The following is a 25,529-nucleotide window of genomic DNA, read 5'->3' on the forward strand; positions in this document are numbered from 1 at the left end:
ATATTCTGTGGGTACCAGTTTTGAGAAGGAAGCAGCATCAGCAACCCTTGATCTAATACAAGATGATGATAACATGTTGCGTAAACAAAACTCCATGGTCAAGTGGGACAGAAAAAGGAAAAAATTTGTTGGTGAAGTAAGTTTTATTTTACTATTTTTTTTTTTTTTTTTTTTTTTTTTTTTTTTTTTTTTTTTTTTTTTTTTTTTTTTTTTTTTTTTTTTTTTTTTTTTTTTTTTTTTAATCATTCTAAGTAAATGCCTTTTCTGCATGAGGGGACGGAGAGGGGGGGTCGCTGATTTAATGAAGCAGCTTTGTTGTGGATGTTCTGTGTCTTGCGACACTGCCTCTGACCCAGGGCAGTGGACAAGATGCAGGGATGACCCGTCATCCAGGAGGTGCCAAGATAAGAGGGAGGGTAGATGATGGAAGGGAGTGGAGTGTATTAGGGATGGAATGATTGGAAATGGTCTTTATGCTTTTTTCTTTTTGGCTACCTCCCATGAAAGGGGGGAAAAAGCCTTTGGTATATATATGTATGTTTCTTTTTGTGTTACCTTTATTTCTTTCATTTTAGGTGATCTTTCTTGTTGTCCATCTTCCCAAAATTGTGAGCTCTCAATTGTAAAAACAGACCTGAAATGTCTGATCATAACTTTTGCCATTTCTGTGTCATCTATGTATTCTTTATCTCCTTCATGCAATTTTACTATTTCATGTTTATCCTTTAGTTTTTCATTTATGTATCTGTAAAAGAGTTTAGGTTGATCCTTACATTTGTCTATATCTTTTTCATAATTTCTTTTTTCTTTCGTGCATATTTTCACATATTTGTTCCTACATATATACATACATATACCAAAGGCTCTTTTCCCCCTTACACGGAGGGTAGCCAAAAAGAAAAAGGCATAGAAACCACTCCCACCCATTCCATCCCCCACATATTCCACTCCCCTCCATCCTTCTCCCTCCCTCTCATCTTGGCACCTCCTGGATGACGGGTCATCCCTGCATCCTGTCCACTGCCCTGGGTCAGAAGCAGTGTCACAAGACACAGCACATCCACAGCAAGGCCGCAACATTAATTCGACGACCCCCCCTCTCCGTCCCCTCATGCAGAAAAGGAGATGGGGAGAAATGCCCTCAGACTATGTCAAATTATTTCTCGTACGTACTTCCTCACCCCCGATCCCCCACCCACTCCCCCTAATGTATCACAGCATCATCCATACACAACTGTTCTCCATTCACCCCTATCTTCTGTCCTCTCCCATCCTTCCTCAACAGACATTCCTCTCTTTTGTAATGCCCCTTTACCCCATCCATCCATCTCATCCTAGGACGTCCCCTCATATTCACTCCTTTCACCTCTGCCTGCCACACTTCTTTTACTTATCTTTCTTCACTCATTCTTTTCATGTGTCCAAACCATCCTAATACCCTTTCATCAACCCTATCTCCCAACTCCCTTTCCACCCCTGTTCTCCCCCTCACCTCCTCATTTCTCACTCTATCTAGCCTAGTATCCCCTATCATACTTCTCAGACATTTCATCTCAAACACATTCAAACTCCTCTCTTCCTCTCTCATATTCCATGTTTCTGCCCCGTACAGTGCTGTCGGCACAATCACTCCTTCATATAACTTGCTCTTAGCATCCATTCCCAGATGTCTATTTCTCATTACACTTTTTAATCCACCAAGGCATTTACTCGCTTCTCTCAATCTAATTCTACCTCCACCCCCTCTCCTCCCTTTCCTGTCACATTTGCACCCAAGTATCTAAAACTATCCACTTCCTCCAGTCTCTCTCCCTTAATGCTCACTTCCAGCCTACTGTCACTCTCTCCCCTTGTACATCTCATCACCTTACTTTTGCCCACATTTATCTTCAGCTTTCTTCTTTCACACACCTTCTCAAACTATGTCACTAACTTCCTCAATCCCTCCTCTGATCCTGCTACAAGCGCAGTGTCATCAGCAAACAACAACTGGCTTATTTCCCTCTTTTCTCCATTTTCTTTAACCATCTCCAACGCTTCACCCACCCCCCTTGCATTTACTTCTCGCACCACCCCATCCATGTATAGATTGAACAGCAAGGGCGACACACATCCCTGACGAAGTCCCACCTTTACCTCAAACCATTCACTCGCTCCATTTCTAATCCAAACACAAGCTCTACTACTCTCATAAAAACTCTTGACTGCTTTTAACAGCTTTCCTTCTATCTCATATATCTGCAGTACCTCCCACAGTGCCTTCCTGTCTACCCTGTCATAACCTTTTCCAAATCTATAAAAGCCCAAAAAACATCCTTACCTTTTCCTATAGCTTTCTCACATATCTGTCTTACCACAAAAATCTGGTCTACAGAACCTCTACCTGTCCTATATTCCTAAGTTTTATACATGTTTGCCATTTGGATTTTTTTTTTTTTCTCTCTCTCTCTCTCTCTCTCTCCTTTTTTTTTTCCATATTTTCCAAGCTTTGTCTCCTCTGTCTCTAGCCTCACTACACCTTTTGTTATACCAACACTTTATATAAATCTCTTTTTGTTTCTTTTTTTGTATATATTTTTCAATTCCTTCCTTGTACTTTTCTTTGAAATTGTTCTATTTATCTTCCATCTTTGTTTCCTCTATAGAAAATTTATCCCAGTTTGTGTTTTGGAATTTTTTTCTTAGTTTTACAAAATCTGTTTTGTTGTACATTAACCTTCCTTCTCTATGCTTATCATTCCTACCTTCATTGTTCTGTTCTTTTAATTCAAACTCTATTAGTATATGGTTACTCTTTCCAATTTGTGTTTTATACTCCATTTTGTTCACAATTTCTGGTTCAGAAGTTAATATTAAGTCTAGTTTCGACAGTTCCTCATTGTTTCTATATCTAGTGTGTTAAGGTGTATTTGATGGTCATATCCAGACGAATGTTGTTCCAAAGTTCTTCTCCCCCTATTACTATAATTTTTTCCCAGATTATATCCTTTGCATTAAAATTGCCCATGAATACTATGTTTCCACCCTCTTTCAGTAACTCATTTAGCACATTCATTGTGTCTTCCAGTATTTTAGAATGTTCGCTAACTGACCAAGCCTGTGTTTTTGGTGGTACATACACTGCTACAAATTTTCTGCTTTTCATCTTTTTGTTTACAATTTTGATCATAATTCTACATTGCCTTGGCCTTCATTAATCTTTGTCACATTTAGACCCTTTTTGGTCAGTGTCATGACACCTCCCTGCTTGTCTGTTCTATTTTTCACCCAGTGGTTGTATAGACTTTGTCCCACTATGCTTGTTGATAGAGGTCCTTTCAGTTTTGTCTCTACAATTCCCATAATGTCAGGTTTTTCTATTTCTAGATAGTCATTTAGTTCATTGATTCCAGATATCATGCCATCGATATTTGTGTATGCCACTTTTAGTTTCATATTTTCTTTTCTTTTTTGTTTTTGTTTAAGTTTCCACTTTTTTGATGTACCATTCTTTCAATCTTAAGTCCAGCAATCTAAAAAAAAAAACTTGTTTTTTTTTTTTTTCCGTCTGTTCTTTTCTCATTTCTATCATTGGCTTCAATTCTGAGAGCTTTGTCATTCTCTTTTTCCTCATCACTCATTTCCTTTTTTATCCATATATGTTTGAATGTCTCACTGTTTGCCAAGTAACCGCTTTCAATAATACCTCCTCGGCTATCATTTGAGTTCTTAGTTTTATTTTCAGAGGTCTATGTTGTTTTTCTTTTGAATATTTGTCTATCCTGTGGATTTTGTCTATTTCTTTATCAAAATTTTGCCCTTCATCCTGTATTTCTTTCAAAATTTCCTTAGCTATTTCCTTCTCCTCCTTTTGTCTCTGGTATCTATACATATTATGTTTTTCCTGGATACCATGGACCACAGCGCACTTACCTTTGTCAACTGTATCTCTCATCCAATTTTCCTTTTCTTTAATTACTTTCATAACTGTTTCTTTTGTATTTTCCTCCATCTACTTTTGTACTGTTTCTCTAAAAGATATTTTTTATTTTCCTGTTCTTGTTACCCTTGATTTTTTATTTCAATGAGGTCTGTTTCTTTGACTCTTCCACCTTTCTGGTCACTACTTGTAATTGCTCTTTGGCCTCCTTTTTCTGTTCTTCATTTTTATTTTTGTCTTCATTCTTCATATTTTTGTTTTCTCTTTTGAGGATTTTAATTTTGCTCTTTAGGTCACTTAATTCTTTAATCGTTTGCTCATTACTCTTATGCAAAGTAATCAGTTTCCCAAGTACAGCTCGGTAATCCAATTTTAAATCTATGATTTCTTCCATTAAGTCATTTACTTTGTGATTTCTTAATGCATTACTATATCTAAGCTTTTACCTATTTCACCTGGGTTTCTTTGAAACCCTGAAAAACTGTTATTTTCACACCTTTTTGTCCTTGGAGTATCTATCAAACTCCTATGTATGAAGGAGTGATTGTGCCAACAGCACTGTATGGGCCAGAAACATGGAACATAAGAGAGGAAGAGAGAAGGAGTTTGAATGTGTTTGAGATGAGGTGTCTGAGAAGTATGATGGGGGTTACTAGGCTAGATAGAGTGAGAAATGAGGAGGTGAGGAGGAGAACAGGGGTGGAAAGGGAGTTGGGAGATAGGGTAGACGAAAGAGTATTAGGATGGTTTGGACACATAGAAAGAATGAGTGAAGAAAGACTAGTAAAAGAGGTATGGAAGGCAGATGTGGAGGGAGGAAAGAATGAGTGAAGAAAGACTAGTAAAAGAGGTATGGAAGGCAGATGTGGAGGGAGTGAGCATGGGTGGGCATCCTAGGATGAGGTGGATGGATGGGGTGGGGGGGCTTTGGGGAGGAGGGGGTGTCTGTTGAGGAAGGACAGGGGTGGGGGGGCTTTGGGGAGGAGGGGGTGTCTGTTGAGGAAGGACAGGGGTGGGTGGGGAGTGGTTGTATGTGGGTGATGTTGTGGTGTGTGGGGTGGGATGGGCAGGGGGTTGGGGGTGAGGTGGTGTGTGTGAGCAAGATTTGACACAGCCCGAAGGGATTTCTTCCCGTCTTCTCCTTTTATGCATGGGGGGACGGAGAGGGGGGGTGGGTCGCCGATTTAATGGGGCGGCCTTGCTGTGGATGTGCTGTGTCTTGTGGCGCTGCTTCTGGCCCAGGGCAGTGGAGAAGGTGCAGGGATGACCCGTCATCCAGGAGGTGCTACGATAAGAGGGGGGTTGGAGGGGTATGGAGTGGGTGGGAATGATTTTATGCCTTTTCCTTTTTGGCTACCTCCCTTGTAAGGGGGAAAAAGCCTTGGTATATGTAATGTATGTATCTATCAAACAAGTTCTTTTGGGGATGGCACCTCTTGGACCTATGCTTATATTCAGTCCTCTTTTTGTTGGTTCGTTTATTTTTCTTTCTTCTTTTTCTTTCTCCATTTTGCCAAAACTATACTTTTTTTCAAGAACTTGATTTCTTTTACCGGTCACCCTAGAAACACAGCTTACCCATCCCATACAATAACAACTGGTTTCCTTCGTGTTCGGCGACAAAACCTCTAGATATGTGCTCAGTCGCTGTGTGTGTGTATGTGGGGTGGGGGGAGTAAGTGTGAATGATATTTTGATGCAGCCCAAAAGGATTTCTCTCCATCTCATTATCTGCATGAGGGGATGGAGAGGGGGAGGGGTCACCGATTAAATGAAACAGCCTTGCTGTGATGCTGTCCTGCTACTTTGCTTTTGACCCAGGGGAGTGGGTGAGATGCAGGGATGATCTATCATTCAGGACCCAAGAAAAGAGGAAGGGAAGGGTGGTAAATGGGAGTAGAGTATGTGGAGATGTAATGGGTAGGAGTGGATTTATGCCTTTGACTTTGGCTACCTCCTTTGGAAGGGGGAAATAGCTATTGGTATATGTGTGTGTATGTATGTATTATTAGTATTAATTATTATTTCTATAATTGTAATTTGAATCAGGAACAGAAAGCCAAAAAGATAAAAACAGAAAGTGGAGTATGGATCCAGGCCTCCTACAAGAGTGACAAATACAAACGGTGGATCAGCAGCACCAAACAACAAACTCGGGGATATGGTGAAGACAGTGAGGAGACGGGCAACCAAAATCAAGGAGGAAAAGGCTTCCAAAGTAAGAATATTATTTTGCTATGTTATTTTTTTCAGTTTTTATGTTGTTTTGCATTTCCAGGGACAAACATTGGATACCAGCATTAGGTGGACACACAAAGAGCATTGAAAATGATGGAAGCCAGTAAGGCACTTGGATTAGATGGGTGTGTGGATGTGACAAAGGGAGTAGTAGTTAATAGTGGAATGGCTAGTGAGATTGTTTTATGTGGGTGAAAGGGAGGGAAATGTACTAATAGACAGGAAGGGTGCATGTACAGTCCCACAAAACAAAGAAAAAGGGGTCAAATACAAATGTAGTAGCTTTAGAGGGATCATTCTGTGTTCGTAAGGTATATAAGAAAGAGATGATATAGAAGATTTGGAGGGGAACAGGGATTAATCAAAATGTACTGTTGAAGAAGTATGGTAAGGGTTACAAGGAAAGATGATTGAAAAATAGAGATGAGGATGAGAGCATGAGTGGAGACAGTTGGAAGATAGGGTTGATCAATGAATAATGGGATGGTTTGGGCATATGGAAAGAATGAGTGAAGAAATGACTAGCAAAAAGTGTGGTTCCAACCGAGGTGAATGGAATGAACTTGAGGGAAAACCAACAATGAAATGGATGGATGGAGTGAAAGGGGCATTGGATGCAAGAGAAATGTTTATTGAGCAGGGAAGAGAGAGAAGAGATAGGTATGAAATGAAAGTGATTGTAAATGGATGAGGAAATGACACAACTCATAATGATTTTTTCTTGTCTGCTCTGTATTTTTATACATATGCTCTTGTCACAAACATTACTAGAAAAAACAAATATAGTTGCCTTAGATATAAATAAGGCTTTTGACAAGGACCCCAGACAACTATCCTAAAAGATCATTGAGATGGACATCTATAACAACAAGAAGTGGTGAACCAACTTCACAGCAGGAGAGTGATACAGAATAACCCAAAACAACCAAACCTCAGTTATACAAAGGTTCACTGGAGACCTTCAGAGTGTAATATTTTCACCCTTACTGTTCACCAGAACTAAATACCAATGTTCTCTCATGTACAAATAATTTGATGATAGTAAACCAGCAGAGTAAATATAAAATAGCAGCAAAGAACACCCAGGTCTACTTGAACAAACTAGAACAATGGCTCAAAAGTAACAGAATGGAGGCTTCACCCCAGAAATCAACAGTGAAACTACTCATATCAGACAACCACTAATCAAAAAACTGACCTTTGTTAAAATATGGCCAAACCCTTCCACTGGAAAAGAATCCAAAAATTCTAGGCCTAACATTTGATATTCAAATGACTTTCAGCCCAGATATCAAGAACCTAACAGCAAGAAAACTACTACTGGACAGTTATCTGCAATGCAGTCATCCAGTCTCTTCTGGTAGCTTAGAAGGGCTGGATGGTGGCTGTACCACAGTCTGGCCAGGTAGACTCTCCTCTCAGGGGAGAGAGGATTCAGAGGGTTGGATATCAGGGGTTCTGGCATGCATCAGTTTGTTGTCTTTCAGTTTGGTTTGTTGATCAGTGAGTGATATGATTATGGATATGTTTCTGGAGGCTGTTGTCTGGTAATTTTGGAGGAGGAGAGTACTTGTGTGTCATATAAGTGTGTTGGTGTTGTTTTGATGTTTCTTTACATGTGTGGGTGTTCTACTATATAGTGTAGTGGGTTGCTATGCTTGTGGAGGCTGTGGCAAGTGTTTGTGTACCTCTCATGTCAAGGTGATCTTTGACTTTGAGGACTTTTGTTTCATGGTGTAAATGGTCTGTAGGTACAGGTACTCCTCGTTTAACGACCTACTCGGTTAGCGACGACGCGGAGTTACGACGGGCATTATGACGGACGTTTAACGTAAATCTTCTGAAGTTACGACGTCATGTACGATAATTAAGTTGGCTGAGGCAAATTTGTATGATGTTATAATTGAACTTGTACGGTGGATATTAGCTGTGAGGTAAAATGTTCTGAAGCTTAGGTCTACATTACCATCCTGCAAGCTGCAAAAACTACCTGGGGTACAGTATATACCGGTAGTGGTAAATTTTTAGTTTCGACCATGGGCGCAATATAGCAATAGAAAATTAATTATTAATTTTGTAAATTATAATGTATCAAAGTAATATGTAATTTTGTGAGGGGAAATAAAAAAAAAAAGAGGTGCTAAAACAAATTTCGTAAGTAACGAAGCCATGTCGGACGAATGGTACACCATGTTTGTTATGATAGATGCCGATGTCGAAGAAATAAAAGGATGATGAATTCGTCTAACCTAAACTAAACTAACCTGACCTGTGTTTGATAAATCATTACCTGCAAATTAAATGTCATCCGGCTCGTCCTCGTTGTCATCGTCGTGAGAGACGTTGGCAGACGACAAGATGGCGTCCCAATCCTATGCTACCGACTTCGTTCATTAGCATATTTTCTTGTAGCATGGTATTTTTTACTTTCATTTCCACCCACAAAATTTCATATTACGTTGATACATTTTAATTTACAAAATTAATAATTAATTTTCTATTGCTATATTGCGCCCATGGTTGAAACTAAAAAAATACCCCGGTATTCAATATGGAATATCAGCATACGCGGATTTGGTCATATACGGTAATTTCAGGAACCTAACCACCGTAAATAAACGGTAAATAAAGCTTTAATGTACTGTATAAAAGAGGGAAAATACACAAAAATAAAGATACATGTATTGCTGGACATTGTACATACAGTACATGTACATGTATGTATACACTTTCGCTTAACGACCAATTCGGTTAGCAACGGCGCGCTGGTCCCAATTGTCGTCGTTAAACGAGGAGTGGCTGTATTGTATTTGTACAGCCTGTAATTGTCATAGGGCTTTGTTTTGTATGGTCTCTAGGGTGTTGGGGTGTGTCGTAGTGAGATTAGGGCCCTATACAGGACCCGCACAATCCATCACTGAGTGCATACATTGTATACTGTAGTGGTAGTTTCTTTTTGTCCGAATGTTGTTTCTGCAGTTTACTTAAGTATGTAAAGTGTAAGTGTGCATTTTGTCTTTATGTTTGTGATGTTTAAATGAGATGGATATTTCATATATTACCCCAAGAATTTTGGGTGTATGTGTGTGTGATATGAAAGTGTTGTTGATAAAGAGGTATGGTGTGTGTTCTGCTGTCCAGTTGGTGAGAAGCGTGGCTGTAGATTAAGTTGGGCTATTTTGGGTCTGTAGTAAACCAGGCATTGAGTGTATTTACATAGTTGTATCTTACAGGAAGGAGAGCTATGCTTGTGGTGTCCTGTCTCTGTATCTCGCAGAATATAAACTGTTCTTGTATTCGTGTATGGTTTTTGAACACACTCTCATTTCATCCAGTTTGTTCCATACATCCACCACTCTGTGGGGAAACCTGTTCTTTTTAAAGTCTCTTCTATAACTGTCCTTTTTTAGTTTCTTTCCATGTCCTCTTGTATTTCTTGCATCCCAATTTAGTAAGTCTTCTCTATCAAGGACTTCCATACCTCTCATGATTCTATAGATGGTCAACAAGTCTCCTCTTTCTCTTCTTTGTTCCAGGGTTGGTAACTCTAGTTTTGACAGTCTCTCTTTGTATGACAGTTCTGAAAGTGTGGGGGCCATCTTCGTAGTTGCTCTTTGGATTCTTTCAATTTTTCTTACATTCCTTTTGGTACTGGGTAACAATAGTGTTGCTGCATACTCCAGTCTTGGTCTTCTCAGTTTGACTAGTATTTTTTTCACCATTTCTTCGTCCAAGTAAGTAAATGCAACTTTTATTGACCTAAGCAAGTTGTCAGTTTCTCTGACAATTTTGTTTATCTGTTTATGAGGGAACACGTCCTTTGTGATGATAACTCCTGGGTCTTTTTCAAATCCCACTTCCTTTACATCCTTTTCACCAATTTTATATTGTCCTGATATCCTGTTTTTACTTTCTCCAAATTCTATTATACTACATTCCTTAATATTGAAGTCCACTTCCCACTTTTGACTCTATTCCCAAATATTGTTCAGATCTCTCTGCAGAGAGTCACAGTCTGTTTCAGTGCTCACTTTTCTCAACAATTTTGCATCATCAGCAAAGAAGTTCATGTAACTGTCCACACCCTTGTCCATGTCATTTACATGAATAGCAAACAGTATTGGGCCCAGTACTGATCCCTGTGGAACTCCACTAATCACCTCCTCCCAAATAGAACCTTAATCTCTGAGCACTATTCTAATTTTTCTTCCATGCAGGAAATTCTCCATCCATTCCAGTAGTTTACCTTGTACCCCTCCTATGGTTTTCAGTTTTCATAATAGTTTTCTATGTGGCACTTTATCAAAAGTTTTTTGTAGATCTAGGAAAGCACAATCAGCCCATCCATCCCTTTCCTGGATTATATGTAATAGTCTTGAATAAAAGCAGATCAGATTTGTGGCACATGATCTTCCTTGTCTGAAACCAAACTGTCTCAGGTTTAGTGTGTTGCTCTCTTCCAGATGTTCTGACCATGTATTTTTGATAACTTTTTTACAAATTTTGACTACAGTATTTATAAAGGAAACCAGTCTGTAATTTGTTGGGTCTTCCTTGTTACTCTTTATATATGTTGGTATGATGGCCTTTTTCCAGTCTTCTGGTATTTTTCCTTCAATAAGCAAACAACCTATTATATATATTTTGCCTACACTCCTTTAGTATCCAGTTTGCAATTCCATGTGTGCCATGCGATTTCCTGACATCAAAGCTTATTATTTGATCCATTATTTCAGCTCATGTTGCTAATATTTCCTCCATGTGTGTGTGGGGGGGGATTTCACCTCTTGCCCTTCATCCCAATGCCATACTTTTACTGTAGTGAAAACCGATTTGAAATATTTACTCACGAACTCATCCATTTCTATATCTTCTGTGTATTCCATATTCCCCTGGTGTAGTTTCTCTATTTCATGCTTGTTTTTTAATTTACCATTCACATATCTATTGAATAGTTTTGGTTGACCCTTACATTTTTGTATTATGTCTTTTTCATAATTTATTTTTCTTCCCTGCATATTTTTAGTTTATATATATATATATTTGCCACTTTCTAGTATATATATATATATATATATATATATATATTTTTTTTTTTTTCCTCCATTTTCCAAGCTTCATTTTGTTTTTCCTTGTTGCAATTTCTGTTAAACCAGTACTTATTATATTCCTTTTCCTGTTTTTGTCTTGGTACATATTTATCCACCCCTTCATTATAGATTTCCTTCAGAATCTTCCACTCATGTCATTACATTGTGAAATTTATCCACAAAATAATATGTTGTCACTACCCAGTTGCTGGCTTGTATTCAATTTCATCCACAATATTGGGTACTGACATAGAGAATAAATCCAGACTTGATGGTTCTTCATTATTTCTATATTTGGTGTTTTCCTTTACCCATTGTGTCATTGTATATTCCATAGTCATGTCAAGTAATACATATCCCCATAATTCCTCTCCACCTTTCACTGTCATCTCTTCCCAAAAGATTTCTTTGCATTTAAAATCCCCCATAATTACCTCATTCCCTCCATCTTTCAGCACCCCATTTAATGAAATCTTTGTATCTTGTAACATTTTAGAGTAATCTCCAAGAACCCATTTATGAGGGCACATAAATTACCACAAACATTCTCTTTTTCATGTCTTTATCTTCAACTCTTATCGTGATCATTTCCACACTGTTCCCTCCATTTGTAACTTTCATCACATTTAAATTTTTCTTAGCCAAGAACATGACTCCACCCTGTTTTTCCTCTCTATTTCTAAGCCAGCGATTATATAATCAATATCCAACATAGGTGATAATTAAACAGTTTATATTAGTATAAGCCACTTTTTAATTTTCTGCACTCTTTGTTCCTTTGGTTTCCTTTACATGAAGATACCATGTTCTCAGTCTCATATCTAACACTCTCCAAAAGAACTTCTTTTTCTTGGGCTCCATTGAGATATGGTTGTAGCATACCTGTAGCTTTATCTGCTTTACAGTATGTGCAAATTGTTATGTAGTTTGTGTAAGATGAGATTTGTATTTCTCAGGTGTGGGGTGTGTGTATAGATTAAAGAGTGGGGGGGGGGGTTAGGACTGAGCCCTGTGGTGCTCCATTCCTAAAGTTTCTGGTGTGTGATGATTGTCCATTATATGACACAGGCATTTCTGCCCGATAATAGGCTATCTATCTTTTGGTATTATTGTGCATGTCTATGTTGTATATTTTGTTTCTGAGGTTGTGACAGGGAATGGCACCAAAACCTTTACGTATGTCTACTGTTATGAGAAGTGTTCAGTGTAAGGGTTTGTTTGAATTTATTATATCAAAAACTTTTTGTGTGATGTTTATCAGAAGAGTATTGAGTGTAGTGGTCTAAAACCATGTGATTCAGCATAGGGGAATATGTGGTGTGATGAGTTGTATTATAGAGTTCTATGACTTCAAGGAGATGCAGAGGAGTGTGAACAGGGTTGGAGCAATGCTCAGGGGGTCCCATCTCCTTTTTCTCCATCTGTCTATTCTTGCTTTGAATTCATTTATTAGTGTTGTCTAGGGTTACACTTTCATCACTGTGTGAAAAGCTTTTCCCTGTGGTGGGGGGAAAGAATCCTGCCATGAAGTCTTCCCATTTGAGTTGGAAGAGGTGACAAAAATGGAACAGGGATTCAGACTAGGCATCCTTCTCTCTGTAGCCCCAAAGGGGACATTCCTAAAAAAAAAAATAAAGGCATAAGAGGGTCTAGTTTTCCAACTATTACCCTAAGGTTTGGGTCTTTTAATGTGCGTGAATGTGGTACAGATGAGAGTAAAAGGGAAGAGATAGGCAGTATGTTTGTGAGAAGAAAGATGGATGTATTGGCATTGAGTGAAACTAAGTTGAGAGGGAGGATTGAATGTGAGTTTGGGAGTGTAATTGGGAGGTTCTTAGGAGTGAAGAGAAGACGAGGGAGAGAAGGGATGGCTATAATAGTAAGTGAAGAGATAGGTAATTGTGTAGTGGAGTGGAAGGAAGTTTCCTCAAGGTTAATGTGGATGAAGGTGAAACTGGGAAGGGATATGTGGGTTGATTGTAAGTGCATATGGGCCTGGTAGTGAGAGGTGTGTAGAGGAAAGGGAGGGTTTTTTAATGTATTTAAATGAGTGAATAGAGGGATTAGAGGGAAATGTCAATGTAATGGTATTGGGAGACCTTAATTCTAGGGTAGGAAATGAACCAATAGACGAGAGTGATTGGGAAGTAAGGAGTTCCTGGAAAAAAATGTAGTGGAGAGTTGAGGGTGATGTGTCTAGAGAGTTGATTATAGCAAATACAGTATTCAGGAAGAAAATCAAGCATAAGTACACATGGGAGTGGGTGGTGTATGGATGGATGGTAGAGCATTAATGGACTATATAGTGGTAACCAGGAGTTTAGTAGGAAGAGTTAAGGATGTACATGTTCTAAGGGGAGAGAGTGGGGAATATCAGATCATTTTCTGATGGAATGTAAGTTGAGAGTGGAGGATAGATGGAGAAAGAGGAAAAGGATTGAAGGTAGAGAGATGCTTAGAGTGAACTGCTTAAACAAAACAAAACAAAAAAAGGAGAAGCACAAGCTGAGAGAGGAGTGGGACGTAGTGAAGGATAGAGTAGAACTAAGAAAGGAGGAGGAATGGGGATGGTTCAAGGAGAGAGTCACAAGGTGTGTAAAGATGGTGTGTGGAATAAGGAGGATGGCAGGAAATAGAAGGAAGGGTAGTGAGTGGTGGGATGAGGAAGCAAAGAAGAGAAGAAGTGAGCTTTTACATATTGGTTACAAAATAGGATGAGAGAATCATATGAGAGGTACAAAGAAAAGAGAAGTAAATCATAAGATAAAGGTGGCAAAGAGGAGAGCAGATGTGAAATGGGGTAAGAGTAAGACAGAAAAATTTGAAAGTAATATAAAAAAAAATTGGAAAGAAATTAAGAGAGGAAGATGAGGCGAATCAAGTAGAGAAGAAAATGGAAAAGGTGCAGAAGGAGAGATAATGGAAGAGAAGGCAGTAAGAGGAAGGTGGGCAGAGTATTTTAGGGAGTTGCTAAATGTGAAGGAGGATAGGGAGGGAAAGGTAGTTGTAGTGGGAAGTGCTAAGAAAAGGATCGAGATGAGTGAGGAAAATGGAGGAGAAATAGGGAAAGATGAAATGAAGGCAGTTGTTAAGATGATGAGAGCAAGTAAGGCACCCGTGTTGGATGGATGTCATGGAGAATGTCTAAAAAAAGGAGTTACAGAGATGGTGGACTGGCTGTTGAAGTTGTTTAATGATTTTTTATGAGAGAGTAGAGTGCCAGAGGGCTGGAAGAGTGCCTGTACAGTTCCACTTTACAAGGGAAAAGGGGACAAGTGTCAGTGTAGGAGTTTCAGAGGGATCAGTTTGTTAAATGTAGTCAGGAATGTTTATGGGAGGGTCTTGATTGAGAGGATTAGGAGAAGAATAGAGGGAGTAATTGGTGAGGAGCAGTGTATGTTTAGGCCAGGTAGGGGTTGCTCAGATCAGATTTTTGAGGTAAGACAGATATGTAAGAAAGCTATAAGAAAAGTTAAGGATGTTTTTTGGGCTTTTATGGATCTGGAAAAGACTTATGATAGGGTATACAGGAAGGCACGGTGGGAGGTATTGCAGATATATGGGATAGGAGGAAAGTTGTTAAGAGCAGTCAAGAGTTCTTACAAGAGTAGTAGAGCTTGTGTTAGGATTAGAAATGGAGAGAGTGAGTGGTTTTAGGTAAAGGTGGGACTTTGTCAGGGATGTGCTGTGTTGCCTTGGCTGTTTAATTTATACATGGATGGGGTGGTGTGAGAGGTAAATGCAAGGGTAGTGGGTCAGGGATTGGAGATAGTTGAAGAAAATGGAGAAAAATGGGAGATAAGCCAGCTGTTGTTTGCGGACAAAGCTGTGCTTGTAGCAGGATCAGAGGAGAGATTGAGGAAATTAGTGACATAGTTTGGGAAAGTGTGTGAAAGAAGGAAGTTGAAGATAAATGTGGGTAAAAGGTGATGAAATGTACAAGGGGAGAAAGTGGCAGCAGATTGGAAGTGAGTATTAAGGGAGAGAGACTGGAGGAAGTGGATAGTTTTAGATACTTGGGTGCGAATGTGGCAGGAAAGGGAGGAGTGGAGGTAGAATGTAGATTAAGAGAAGCGAGTAAATGCCTTGGTGGATTAAAAAGTGTAATGAAAAATAGACATTTTTGAATGAATGCTAAGAGGAGATTGTATGAGGGAGTGATTGTGCCAACAGCACTGTATAGGACAGAAACAGGGGACATAAGAGAGGAAGAGAGGAGTTTGAATGTGTTTGAGATTAGGTACCTGAGAAGTATGATAGGGGTTACTAGGCTGGATAGAAATGAGGAGGTGGGGAGGAGAATGGGGGTGGAGAGTGAGTTGGGAGATAGGGTGGATGAAAGAGTATTGGGATGGTTTGGACACATGGAAAGAATGAGTGAAGAAAGACTAGTAAAAGTGGTATGGAAAGCAGATGTGGAGGGAGTGAACATGAGGGGGCGACCTAGGATGAGATGGATGGATGGGGTAAAAGGGGCTTTGGGGAAGAGGGGAATGTCTGTTGAGGAAGGACAGGAGAGGACAGAAGACGGGGTGAATGGAGAATGATTGTATATGGATGATGATATGATGTATGAGGTAGGTGGAATGGATTGGGGATGAGGGGTGAGGGAGTATGTGTGAGAAAATTTGACGCAGCCTAAAGGGATTTCTCCCCGTGTTCCCCTTTTATGCACAAGGGGACAGAGAGGGGGGGGGTTGCCAATTTAATGAAGTGACCTTGCTGTGGATGTGCTGTGTCTTGCGACACTGCTTCTGACCCAGGGCAGTGGACAAGATACAGGGATGACCCATCATCCAGAAGGTGCCAAGATAAGAGGGTGGAGGGGAGTGGAGTGTGATAGGGTTGGAATGGGTGGGAGTGGTTTTTATTCCTTTGTTTTTTGGCTACCTCCCTTACAAAGGGGAAAAAAGCCTTTGGTATATGTATGTATGTACATACATTCCATATATTTGAAAATAATTACAACTGAACTCATTTGAATTGAGCATGATAACATGAACAGCTCATATGGTATGTAAGAAGTGCTGAGGTTTCAGTATAAGAATAGTAAAAAGCGTCTGGGGTATTGGCTGCATGTTATTGTGGCAAAGTAGCATGCAGTTGATATTTTAGGGTCTATATGGGGCACCCCTATGGACCAGAGCCACTTATCATTTTGTCTGTGATAGAGGAAAACTCTGTTCATAGAGAAACGATGACACTATGACAGCCCCTCTGTTATGCTGTCCCCCAACCCCTTGTTACTGTCCTGTACTATTTCTCTGAATATTCATATCCTTTTCTTTCCTACCCAGTGGTGGGGGAAAAGAATGGTATCACCAAGTCTTCCCATTTGAGTTGTAAGAGACAACAAAAAACGGGATGGGGGGTAGGATTAAGAATCCTGCTACCTGTAGCCCCAAAGGGGACATTCTTAAACAAAGTAAAGGCATAAGAGGGTCTACGAGTTTTCCAAACAGTACTATAAAAGGTTTGGGTCTTTTATTGTGCGTGGATGTGGTACAGATGAGAGTAAAAGGGAAGAGATAGGCAGTATGTTTGTGAGAAGAAAGATGGATGTGCTGGCTTTGAGTGAAACTATATTGAAAGGGAGGGGCAAGTGTGAGTTTGGGAGTGTAGCTGGGAGGTTCTTAGGAGTGAAGAGGAGACAAGGGAGAGAAGGGGTGGCTATACTAGTAAGTGAAGAGATAGGTAAGTGTGTAGTGGGATGGAAGGAGGTTTCTTCAAGGTTGATGTGGATGAAGGTGAAGCTGGGAAGGGAGATGTGGGTTTTTGTAAGTGCGTATGGGCCTGGTAGTGAGAAGAGCGTAGAGGAAAGGGAGGCTTTTTGGGTAGATATAAATGAGTGCATAGAGGGATTAGGAGGAAATGTCAATGTAGTTGTATTGGGAGACCTTAATGCTAGAGTAGGAAACGAACCAATAGACGGAGTGATTGGGAAGTATGGAGTTCCAGGTAAAAATCATAGTGGAGAGTTGATGGTGATGTGTCTAGAAAGAGAGTTGATGATAGCAGATACATTTCAGAAGAAAGTCAAGCATAAGTACACATGGGATAGGGTAGTGGATGGTAGGGTGGCAGATAGAGCATTAATGGACTATATAGTGGTGACCAGGAGTATGGTAGGAAGAGTTAGGATGTACATGTTCTAAGGGGAGAGAGTGGGGGGAATATCAGATCATTTTCTGGTGGAAGGTAAATTGAGAGTGGAGAATAGGTGGAGGAAAAGGGCAGAAGGTAGGGAGGTGCTTAGAGTAAACTGCTTAAATGAGAAAAAGGAGGAGTATAAGAAGAAGCTGAGAGAGGAGTGGGAGGGAGTAAAGGATAGAGTAGAACTAGGAGTGTAGGAGGAATGGGGATGGTTGAAGGAGGGAGTCATAAGGTGTGCAAAGATGGTGTGTGGAACAAGGAGGGCGGGAGGAAATAGAAGGAAGGGTAGTGAGTGGTAGGATGAGGAAGCAAAGAAAGGTGTAGAAGAGAAGAAGCAGGCTTTCATAGATTGGCTACAAATTAGGACAAGGGAATTGTATGAGAGGTACAAAGTAAAGAGAATGGAAGTTAAGCATAAGATAAAGGAAGCAAAGAGGAGAGCAGATGTGAAATGGGGTCAGATTATGACAGAAAATTTTGAAAGTAATAAAAAGATGTTTTGGAAAAAATTAAAAGAGAAAGGGGAGGCGAATCAAGTAGAGAAGAAAATATAAAAGGTGCAGATGGAGAGATGATAATGGAAGAGAAGGCAGCGAGAGGAAGGTAGGCAGAGTATTTTAGGGAGTTGCTAAATGTGAAGGAGGATTGGGAGGGAGAGGTAGTTACAGTGGGAAGTGCTAAGAAAATGAGAGAGATGAGTGAGGAAAATGGAGGAAAAATAGGGAAAGATGAAGTGAAAGCAGATGTTAAGTTGATGAGAGCAGGTAAGGCACCTGTGTTGGATGGATGCCATGCAGAATGTCTGAAGAAAGGAGGTACAGTTATGGTGGACTGGCTGATGAGGTTATTCAATGTTTGTTTAAGAGAGGGTAGAGTGCCAGAGGACTGGAGGAGTGCCTGTATAGGGTAGACAGGAAGGCACTGTGGGAGGTATTGCAAATATATGGGATAGGAGGAATGTTGTTAAGAGCAGTCAAGAGTTTTTACGAGAGTAGTAGAGCTTGTGTTAGGATTAGAAATGGAGAGAGTGAATGGTTTGAGGTAAAGGTGGGACTTCATCAGGGATATATTATGTTGCCCTGGCTGTTCAATGTATACATGGATGGGGGTGGTGTGAGAGGTGAATGCAAGGGTAGTGGGTCAGGGGTTGGAGATGGTTAAAGAAAATGGAGAAAAGTGGTTAATAAGCCAGTTATTGTTTGCGGATGACACTGCACTTGTAGCAGGATCAGAAGAGGGATTGAGGAAGTTAGTGACAGAGTTTGAGAAGGTGTGTGAAAGAAGGAAGTTGAAGATAAATGTGAGCAAAAGTAAGATGATGAGATGCACAAGGGAAGAGAGTGACAGCAGGCTGGAAATGAGCATTAAGGGAGACTGGAGGAAGTGGATAGTTTTAGATACTTGGGTGCGAATGTGGCAGGAAAGGGAGGAGTGGGGGTGGAGGCAGAATGTAGATTGAGTAAGTGAGTAAATGCCTTGGTGGATTAAAAAGTGTAATGAGAAATAGACATCTGGGAATGGATGCTAAGAGAAGATTATATGAAGGAATGATTGTGCCAACAGCAATGTATGCGGCAGAAACATGGTACCTGAGAGAGGAAGAGAGGAGTTTGAATGCGTTTGAGATTAAATGTCTGAGAAGTATGATAGGGGTTACTAGGCTAGATAGAGTGAGAAATGAGGAGGTGAGGAGAACAGGAGTGGAAAGGTAGTTGGGAGATAGAGTTGATGAAAGACTATTAGGATGGTTTGGACACATGGAAAGAATGAGTGAAGAAGGATTAGTAAAAGAGGTGTGGAAGGAGCAAATATGAGGGGGCATCCTAGGATGAGATGGATGGATGGGGTAAAAGGGGCATTACAAAAGAGAGGAATGTCTGTTGAGGAAGGATGGGAGTGGACAGAAGATAGGGGTGAATGGAGAAGGGTTGTATATGGATGATGCTGTTATGCATGAGGGGGAGTGGGTGGGGGATGGGGGGTGAGAAATAATTTGACGCAGCCCAAAGGGATTTCTCCCCGTCTTCTCCTTTTCTGCATGAGGGGACAGAGAGGGGAGGTCACCAAATTAATGAAGCTGCCTTGCTGTGGATGTGCTGTGTCTTGCGACTCTGCTTCTGACCCAGGGTAGTGGACAGGATGCAGGGATGACCCATCATCCAGGAGGTGCTGAGATGAGAGGGAGGGAGGAGGGTGGAGGGGAGTGGAATATGTAGGGGATGGAATAGGTGGGAGTGGTTTCTGTGCTTTTTTCCTTTTGGCTACCCCTCGTGTAAGGGGGAAAAAGGCTTTGGTATGTGTAAGTAAAAAGCTACACTTCTCAAGCTTTTACAATCCCAGTTTTTTTTAACACTATCTATATACCAGTGGGCTTCTTCCCCCTTATAAAGGAGGTATTCAAGCCTTATAAGGGAGGTATCCAAGCCACTCCCATCCATCACCCCATTGATTTAGCTCCTCGTGGAGGAAGTGTCATCCCTGTTGTGTGACCACTGCTCAGGTCAGAAACAGTGCAGCAAGACAGAGCACATTCACAGCAGTGCCATTTGCTTCTTTTAAACAGTGATTCTTCCTCCTTATCCCCTCAAGTGAAAATAGAAAAGACAATGGGAAATCTGTTTAGGCCATGCCAATTTATATTCCCTTCACAACCAATCTGCACTCATATTTTTTAAACAAATTTCAAAGTTGTCACAAATTGCTGAGGTTTGATAGTAAGTCTTTTGGGCCATCCCTTTGTATTACCATATTTTATCAGGAATTTACATTAGATATTACCATATGTAACTAAATAATTGCTTTCATTTGTTTCACAGCACTTCGTAACAAGTCATATGGAAAGAAACATCCACTTCTGAAGAACAAGGAAAACAGCATTGCCAAGAGGCCCCCTAAAAGAGAGCTGAAGACTCAAGATGAGATTCTGAAACAGAGGAGAAAGGAGTTTGAAAATAAACTTAGATCTCATTCTAAGGTAAAGAGAGAGAAAGGAAGAGGTGGTGGTGGAAGAAGAGGTGGTGGTGGAGGAAGAGGTGGTGGTGGAGGAAGATATGGTGGTGGAGGAAGAGGTGGTGGTGGAGGAAGAGGTGGTGGTGGAGGAAGAGGTGGTGGTGGAAGAAGAGGTGGTGGTGGAGGAAGAGGTGGTGGAGGAAGAGGCAGAGGTAGATGAAATGTGGATTACAATTTTGAAAAATCTAAATATTAGGTAGGATAGTCTCTCTCAGTAGAAATTGGGCTGAGTGTGGGTCTGTGAAAAATATTGTTTTTAAGAGCTGATATTATACATGTTTGTTGTCATAAACACTTAACCAAAACATGAGTTGATGTATTTGATTTCGACTGATCCATTCCACAACCATTCATTTTGGATGAATTTAAAAAAATTATCATAGATCCAGTTATCTGAATAAATATGAAATCCTATAGAAATTAGGTGATCTATTGAGTGAACCAATGGAAATAAACCAGATCCAGCTGTCAGGCCCTGTTGTGAAAGAGGTGTGCCTTGTTTTTAACCCAAGCAGTGTGGCAGGGTTTAGATTATTATTTCATCAGTGATAACCAATGCTTCTGTCTTTGGCAACAATATCATACCAGAGGTAGAATCATAGGTGGTAAAAGGTATTTGAGGAGGGGTGTAGAAAGGAACAGAAGTTAAAAAGTGGTCAGCATTCTTTTTTTGAGAAAAGACTAGTCTCCAATTACAAAAAGAATGCTGCTCGTCTCTAGTCAGTAAAGATGTCTCTAAAGCATAAGAGGGATATTAAACAAGTTTGAATGTATATGAGGTGGGTGTGAGCTTTGACTTGGCCACCCCTGTATAAGGAGGAAAGGGCATGTTATTTATTAGTGCATACTTGTCCCCATACTGAGGTCCAAAATTTTTTTTTGTCAGGGAACATATCTGTTGTGATGATCACTCCCAGGTCTTTTTCAGATCCCACTTTCTTTACTTCCTTTGTACCAATTTTATATTGTCCATCTGGGGTATTGGCTGCATGTTATTGTGGCAAAGTAGCATGCAGTTCATATTTTAGGGTCTATATCGGGTACCCCTACGGACCAGAGCCACACATCATTTTGTCTGTGATAGAGGAAAACTCTGTGCATAGAGAAATGATGACACTTTTATACTACGACTATCCCTCCGTTATGCTGTCCCCCAACCCCTTGTTACTGTCCTGTACCATTTCTCTGAATATTCATTTCCTGTTTTCGCCGACCCTGTGGTGGGGGAAGAGAATGCTACCACCAAGTCTTTCCACTTGAGTCATAAAAGGCGACAAAAAACAGGACGGGGATGGGATTAGGAGTCCTACTACCTGTAGGCCCAAAAGGGGACATTCCTAAAATAAGAAGAGGCATAAGAGGGTTTGGGTCTTTTAATGTGCGTGGATGTGGTACAGATGAGAGTAAAAGGGAAGAGATAGGCAGTATGTTTGTGAGAAGAAAGATAGATGTGCTGGCTTTGAGTGAAACTAAAATGAAAGGAAAGGGCAAGTGTGAGTTTGGGAGTGTAGCAGGTACTCAGGAGTGAAGAGGGGACAAGGGGTGGCTATACTAGTAAATGAAGAGGTAAGTAAGCAGGTAGTGGAGTGGAAGGTTTCATCAAGGTTGATGTGGAGGAAGGTGAAACTGGGAAGGGAGATGTGGGTTTTTGTAAGTGCGTATGGACCTGGTAATGAGAAGAGCGTAGAGGAAAGGAAGGATTTTTGGGTAGATATAAATGAGTGCATAGAGGGATTAAGGAGAAATGTCAATGTAGTTGTATTGGGAGACCTTAATGCTAGGGTAGGAAATGAACCAATAGATGGAGTGATTGGGAAGTTTGGAGTTCCAGGTAAAAATCGTAGTGGAGAAATGATGGTGGAGATGTGTCTTGAAAGAGAGTTGATGATAGCAAATACAGTGTTTAGGAAGAAAGTCAAGCATAAATACTCAAGGGAGAGGGTGGTGGATGGAAGGGTGATAGAGCGTTAATGGACTATATAGTGGTGACCAGGAGTATGGTAGGAAGAGTTAAGGATGTACATATTCTAAGGGGAGAGAGTGGGGGGAATATCAGATCATTTTCTGGTGGTAGGTAAATTGAGAGTGGAGAAAGAGGAAAAGGGCAGAAGGTAGGGAAGTACTTAGAGTGAACTGCTTAACCCATTCACCTCCGATGACAAGATGTCTTGTCATTTGGTCAAATAAAACAAAAAATCATAAAACACCAAAATGTTTGATCAAACACCAGAAAAATATGACGTCAGTCCTCGCTTCGCTGCGAGCGAAGCGAGGACTGACGTCATATTTTTCTGGTGTTTGATCAAACATTTTGGTGTTTTATGATTTTTTGTTTTATTTGACCAAATGACAAGACATCTTGTCATCGGAGTTGAATGGGTTAAATGAGGAAAAAAAGGAGAGTGAGTATAAGGTGAAAGAGGAGTGGGAGTAAAGGATAGAGTAGAACTAGGAGTGGAGGAGGAATGGGGATGGTTCAAGGAGGGAGTCATAAGGTGTGCAAAGATGGTGTATGGAACAAGGAGGGCAGGAGGAAATAGAAGGAAGGGTAGTGAGTGGTGGGATGAGGAAGCAAAGAAATGTGTAGAAGAGAAGAAGCAGGCATTCATAGATTGGCTACAAATTAGGACGAGGGAATTGTATGAGAGGTACAAAGTAAAGAGAAGGGAAGTTAAGCTTAAGATAAAAGAAGCAAAGAGGAGAGCAGATGTGAAATGGGGTAAGAATATGACAGAAAAATTTGAAAGCAATAAAAAGATGTTTTGGAAGGAAATTAAAAGAGAAAAAGGAGGCGAATCAAGTAGAGAAGAAAATGTAAAAGGTGCAGATGGAGAGATGATAATGGAAGAGAAGGCAGCGAGAGGAAGGTGGGCAGAGTATTTTAGGGAGTTGCTAAATGTGAAGGAGGATTGGGAGGGAAAGGTAGTTGCAGTGGGAAGCACTTAAGAAAATGAGAGTGATGAGTGAGGAAAATGAAGGAGAAATAGGGAAGGATGATGTGAAAGCAGCTGTTAAGATGATGAGAGCAGGTAAGGCATCTGGTCTGGATGGATGCCATGCAGAATGTCTGAAGAAAGGAGGTACAGTTATGGTGGACTGGCTGGTGAGGTTATTTAATGTTTGTTTGAGAGAGGATAGAGTGCCGGAGGACTGCCTATATAGTTCCGCTTTACAAGGGAAAAGGGGACAAGTGTGGGTGTAGTAGTTTGAGAGGGATCATTTTGTTGAGTGTAGTTGGGAAGGCTTATGGGAAGGTCTTGATTGAGAGGATTAGGAGAGGAACAGTGTGGGTTTAGGACAGGTAGGGGTTGCTTAGATCAGATTTTTGTGCTAAGACAGATACAGTACATGAGAAAGCTATAGGAAAAGTAAGGATGTTTTTTGGGCTTTTATGGATCTGGAAAAGGCTTACGACAGGGTAGACAGGAAGGCACTGTGGGAGGTACTGCAGATATATGGGATAGGAGGAAAGCTGTTAAGAGCAGTCAAGAGTTTTTTACGAGAGTAGTAGAGCTTGTGTTAGGATTAGAAATGGAGGTGAGGAGAACAGGGGTGGAAAGGGAACTGGGAGATAGGGTTGATGAAAGAGTATTAGGATGGTTTGAACTCATGGAAAGAATGAGTGAAGAAAGATTAGTAAAAGAAGTGTGGAAGGAGTGAATATGAGGGGGCGTCCTAGGATGAGATGGATGGATGGGGGTGAAAGGGCATTACAAAAGAGAGGAATGTTTGTGGAGGAAGGACAGGAGAGGACAGAAGATAGGGGTGAATGGAGAAGGGTTGTGTATGTATGATGTGATGTATGAGGGGGAGTGGGTGGAAGATGGGGGGTGAGGAAGTATGCATGAGAAAAAAATTGACGCAGCCCAAAGGAATTTCTCCCCGTCTTCTCCTTTTTTGCAAGAGGGGACGAAGAGGGGGGGGTCGCCAAATTTATGAAGTGGCCTTGCTATGGATGTGCTGTGTCTTGCGACACTGCCTCTGACCCAGGGCAGTGGACAGGATGCAGGGATGACCTGTCATCCAGGAGGTGCCAAGATAAGAGGGAGGGTGGAGGGGAGTGGAATATATAGGAAATGGAATGGGTGGGAATAGTTTCTATGCCTTTTTCTTTTTGGCTACCCCCCATGTAAGGGGGAAAAAGCCTTTGGTATATGTATGTAGAAATCCATGGGAGGTTCTAGGAACACTACCCACATTCATCAGTTATACAACAATAACCTGAGATTATTGCCTCAAGTTCCATTAAGTGGAAAGCCCACAGCCCCACAGTGGCTGGGAATGGTCCTTGGATCCTTCCACTGATCTCTCTGGGAAAAATTTTTGGACTGCTGTCTGTGTTGTATCAATGTGGGACTGTTTCTCTGTCACTGATTGAAAGTGGTAGGAAGAGAATAGTCACCAGTTATCAGCTCTTCATGTGTGACAAAGTGCAAGAAATACAGATGAAATTGATAGAGATCTTGACCCCAATCCAGAGACAATACGAGATCCTCAGAGCTGCACCTCTTAGTAGAGGTGAGGGGTGTTGACAGATTTTGAAAATGGGCAGCTTTATTGTCCATCTTGCAGGACCACCACATACAAGTACCCATCATTGGTCCTACACAACAGTAAGAATCAATTAGTTGATCCTGGTCTCTTATGCAGACCTGCAGCCTTCAGATAACTGGCAACATCCTCCAAATAGGACCACAAGTCACTCAGGGATGGTATATTATGTTGTTTAGGGATTGTTAGTGTGGGGCATTGTAGTATGTGGTGTTTTTATTTATTGTTTTATTATCAATATGATTTTTTTTTTCGCATCCGACCTAGATATGGATCAAAAGGTCTCCTGTCGGCATGCTCCGCCTTTGTAATCCTTTGTGTCCTGTTATGTGATGGTTATATCTGGGGCAGTTTGAATTTGTGCCCAGGCCCATTCTGCATTGGTTCTGTTTCAATGTTGGATGGTGTCCTGAGTGCAGGCATGCCTGTGTGGCTCTTATCAGGTGTGGGAATTTTTTTTTGTGTGGGGCATATGTCTGGCAAAGACCAGGCATAAACCCCATTGATGAGAGGAAAACAATAGTTGGTGGATGGGAGTGGGTGTATGCATTGGCTGGCTACCCCCTTTA

At 40.8% G+C, this 25,529-nt stretch overlaps 1 protein-coding gene across 4 annotated transcripts in view; it reads left to right on the top strand.

The window, feature by feature from the left end:
• Positions 1-20,721, top strand: part of LOC143039903 (ATP-dependent RNA helicase DDX54-like) — a 214,081-nt gene extending 193,360 nt beyond the window's left edge. For 2 of the 4 annotated variants that reach the window (XM_076210246.1, XM_076210244.1), the window contains exons 15-17: positions 1-136; positions 5,969-6,137; positions 20,217-20,720. In XM_076210246.1, coding sequence (XP_076066361.1) covers positions 1-136; positions 5,969-6,137; positions 20,217-20,569 — 658 coding nt within the window. In that variant the 3' untranslated portion in view covers positions 20,570-20,720. Of the gene's footprint in view, positions 137-5,968; positions 6,138-20,216 lie in introns of all 4 variants that reach the window. The other 2 variants (XM_076210247.1, XM_076210248.1) reach the window with 2 other exon arrangements.
• Positions 20,722-25,529: the final 4,808 nt, after the last annotated feature.

Source organism: Oratosquilla oratoria, chromosome 27 (assembly GCF_046742065.1).
Source record: "Oratosquilla oratoria isolate Oo_2021 chromosome 27, ASM4674206v1, whole genome shotgun sequence".
In the NCBI taxonomy this organism is placed as follows: domain Eukaryota; kingdom Metazoa; phylum Arthropoda; class Malacostraca; order Stomatopoda; family Squillidae; genus Oratosquilla; species Oratosquilla oratoria.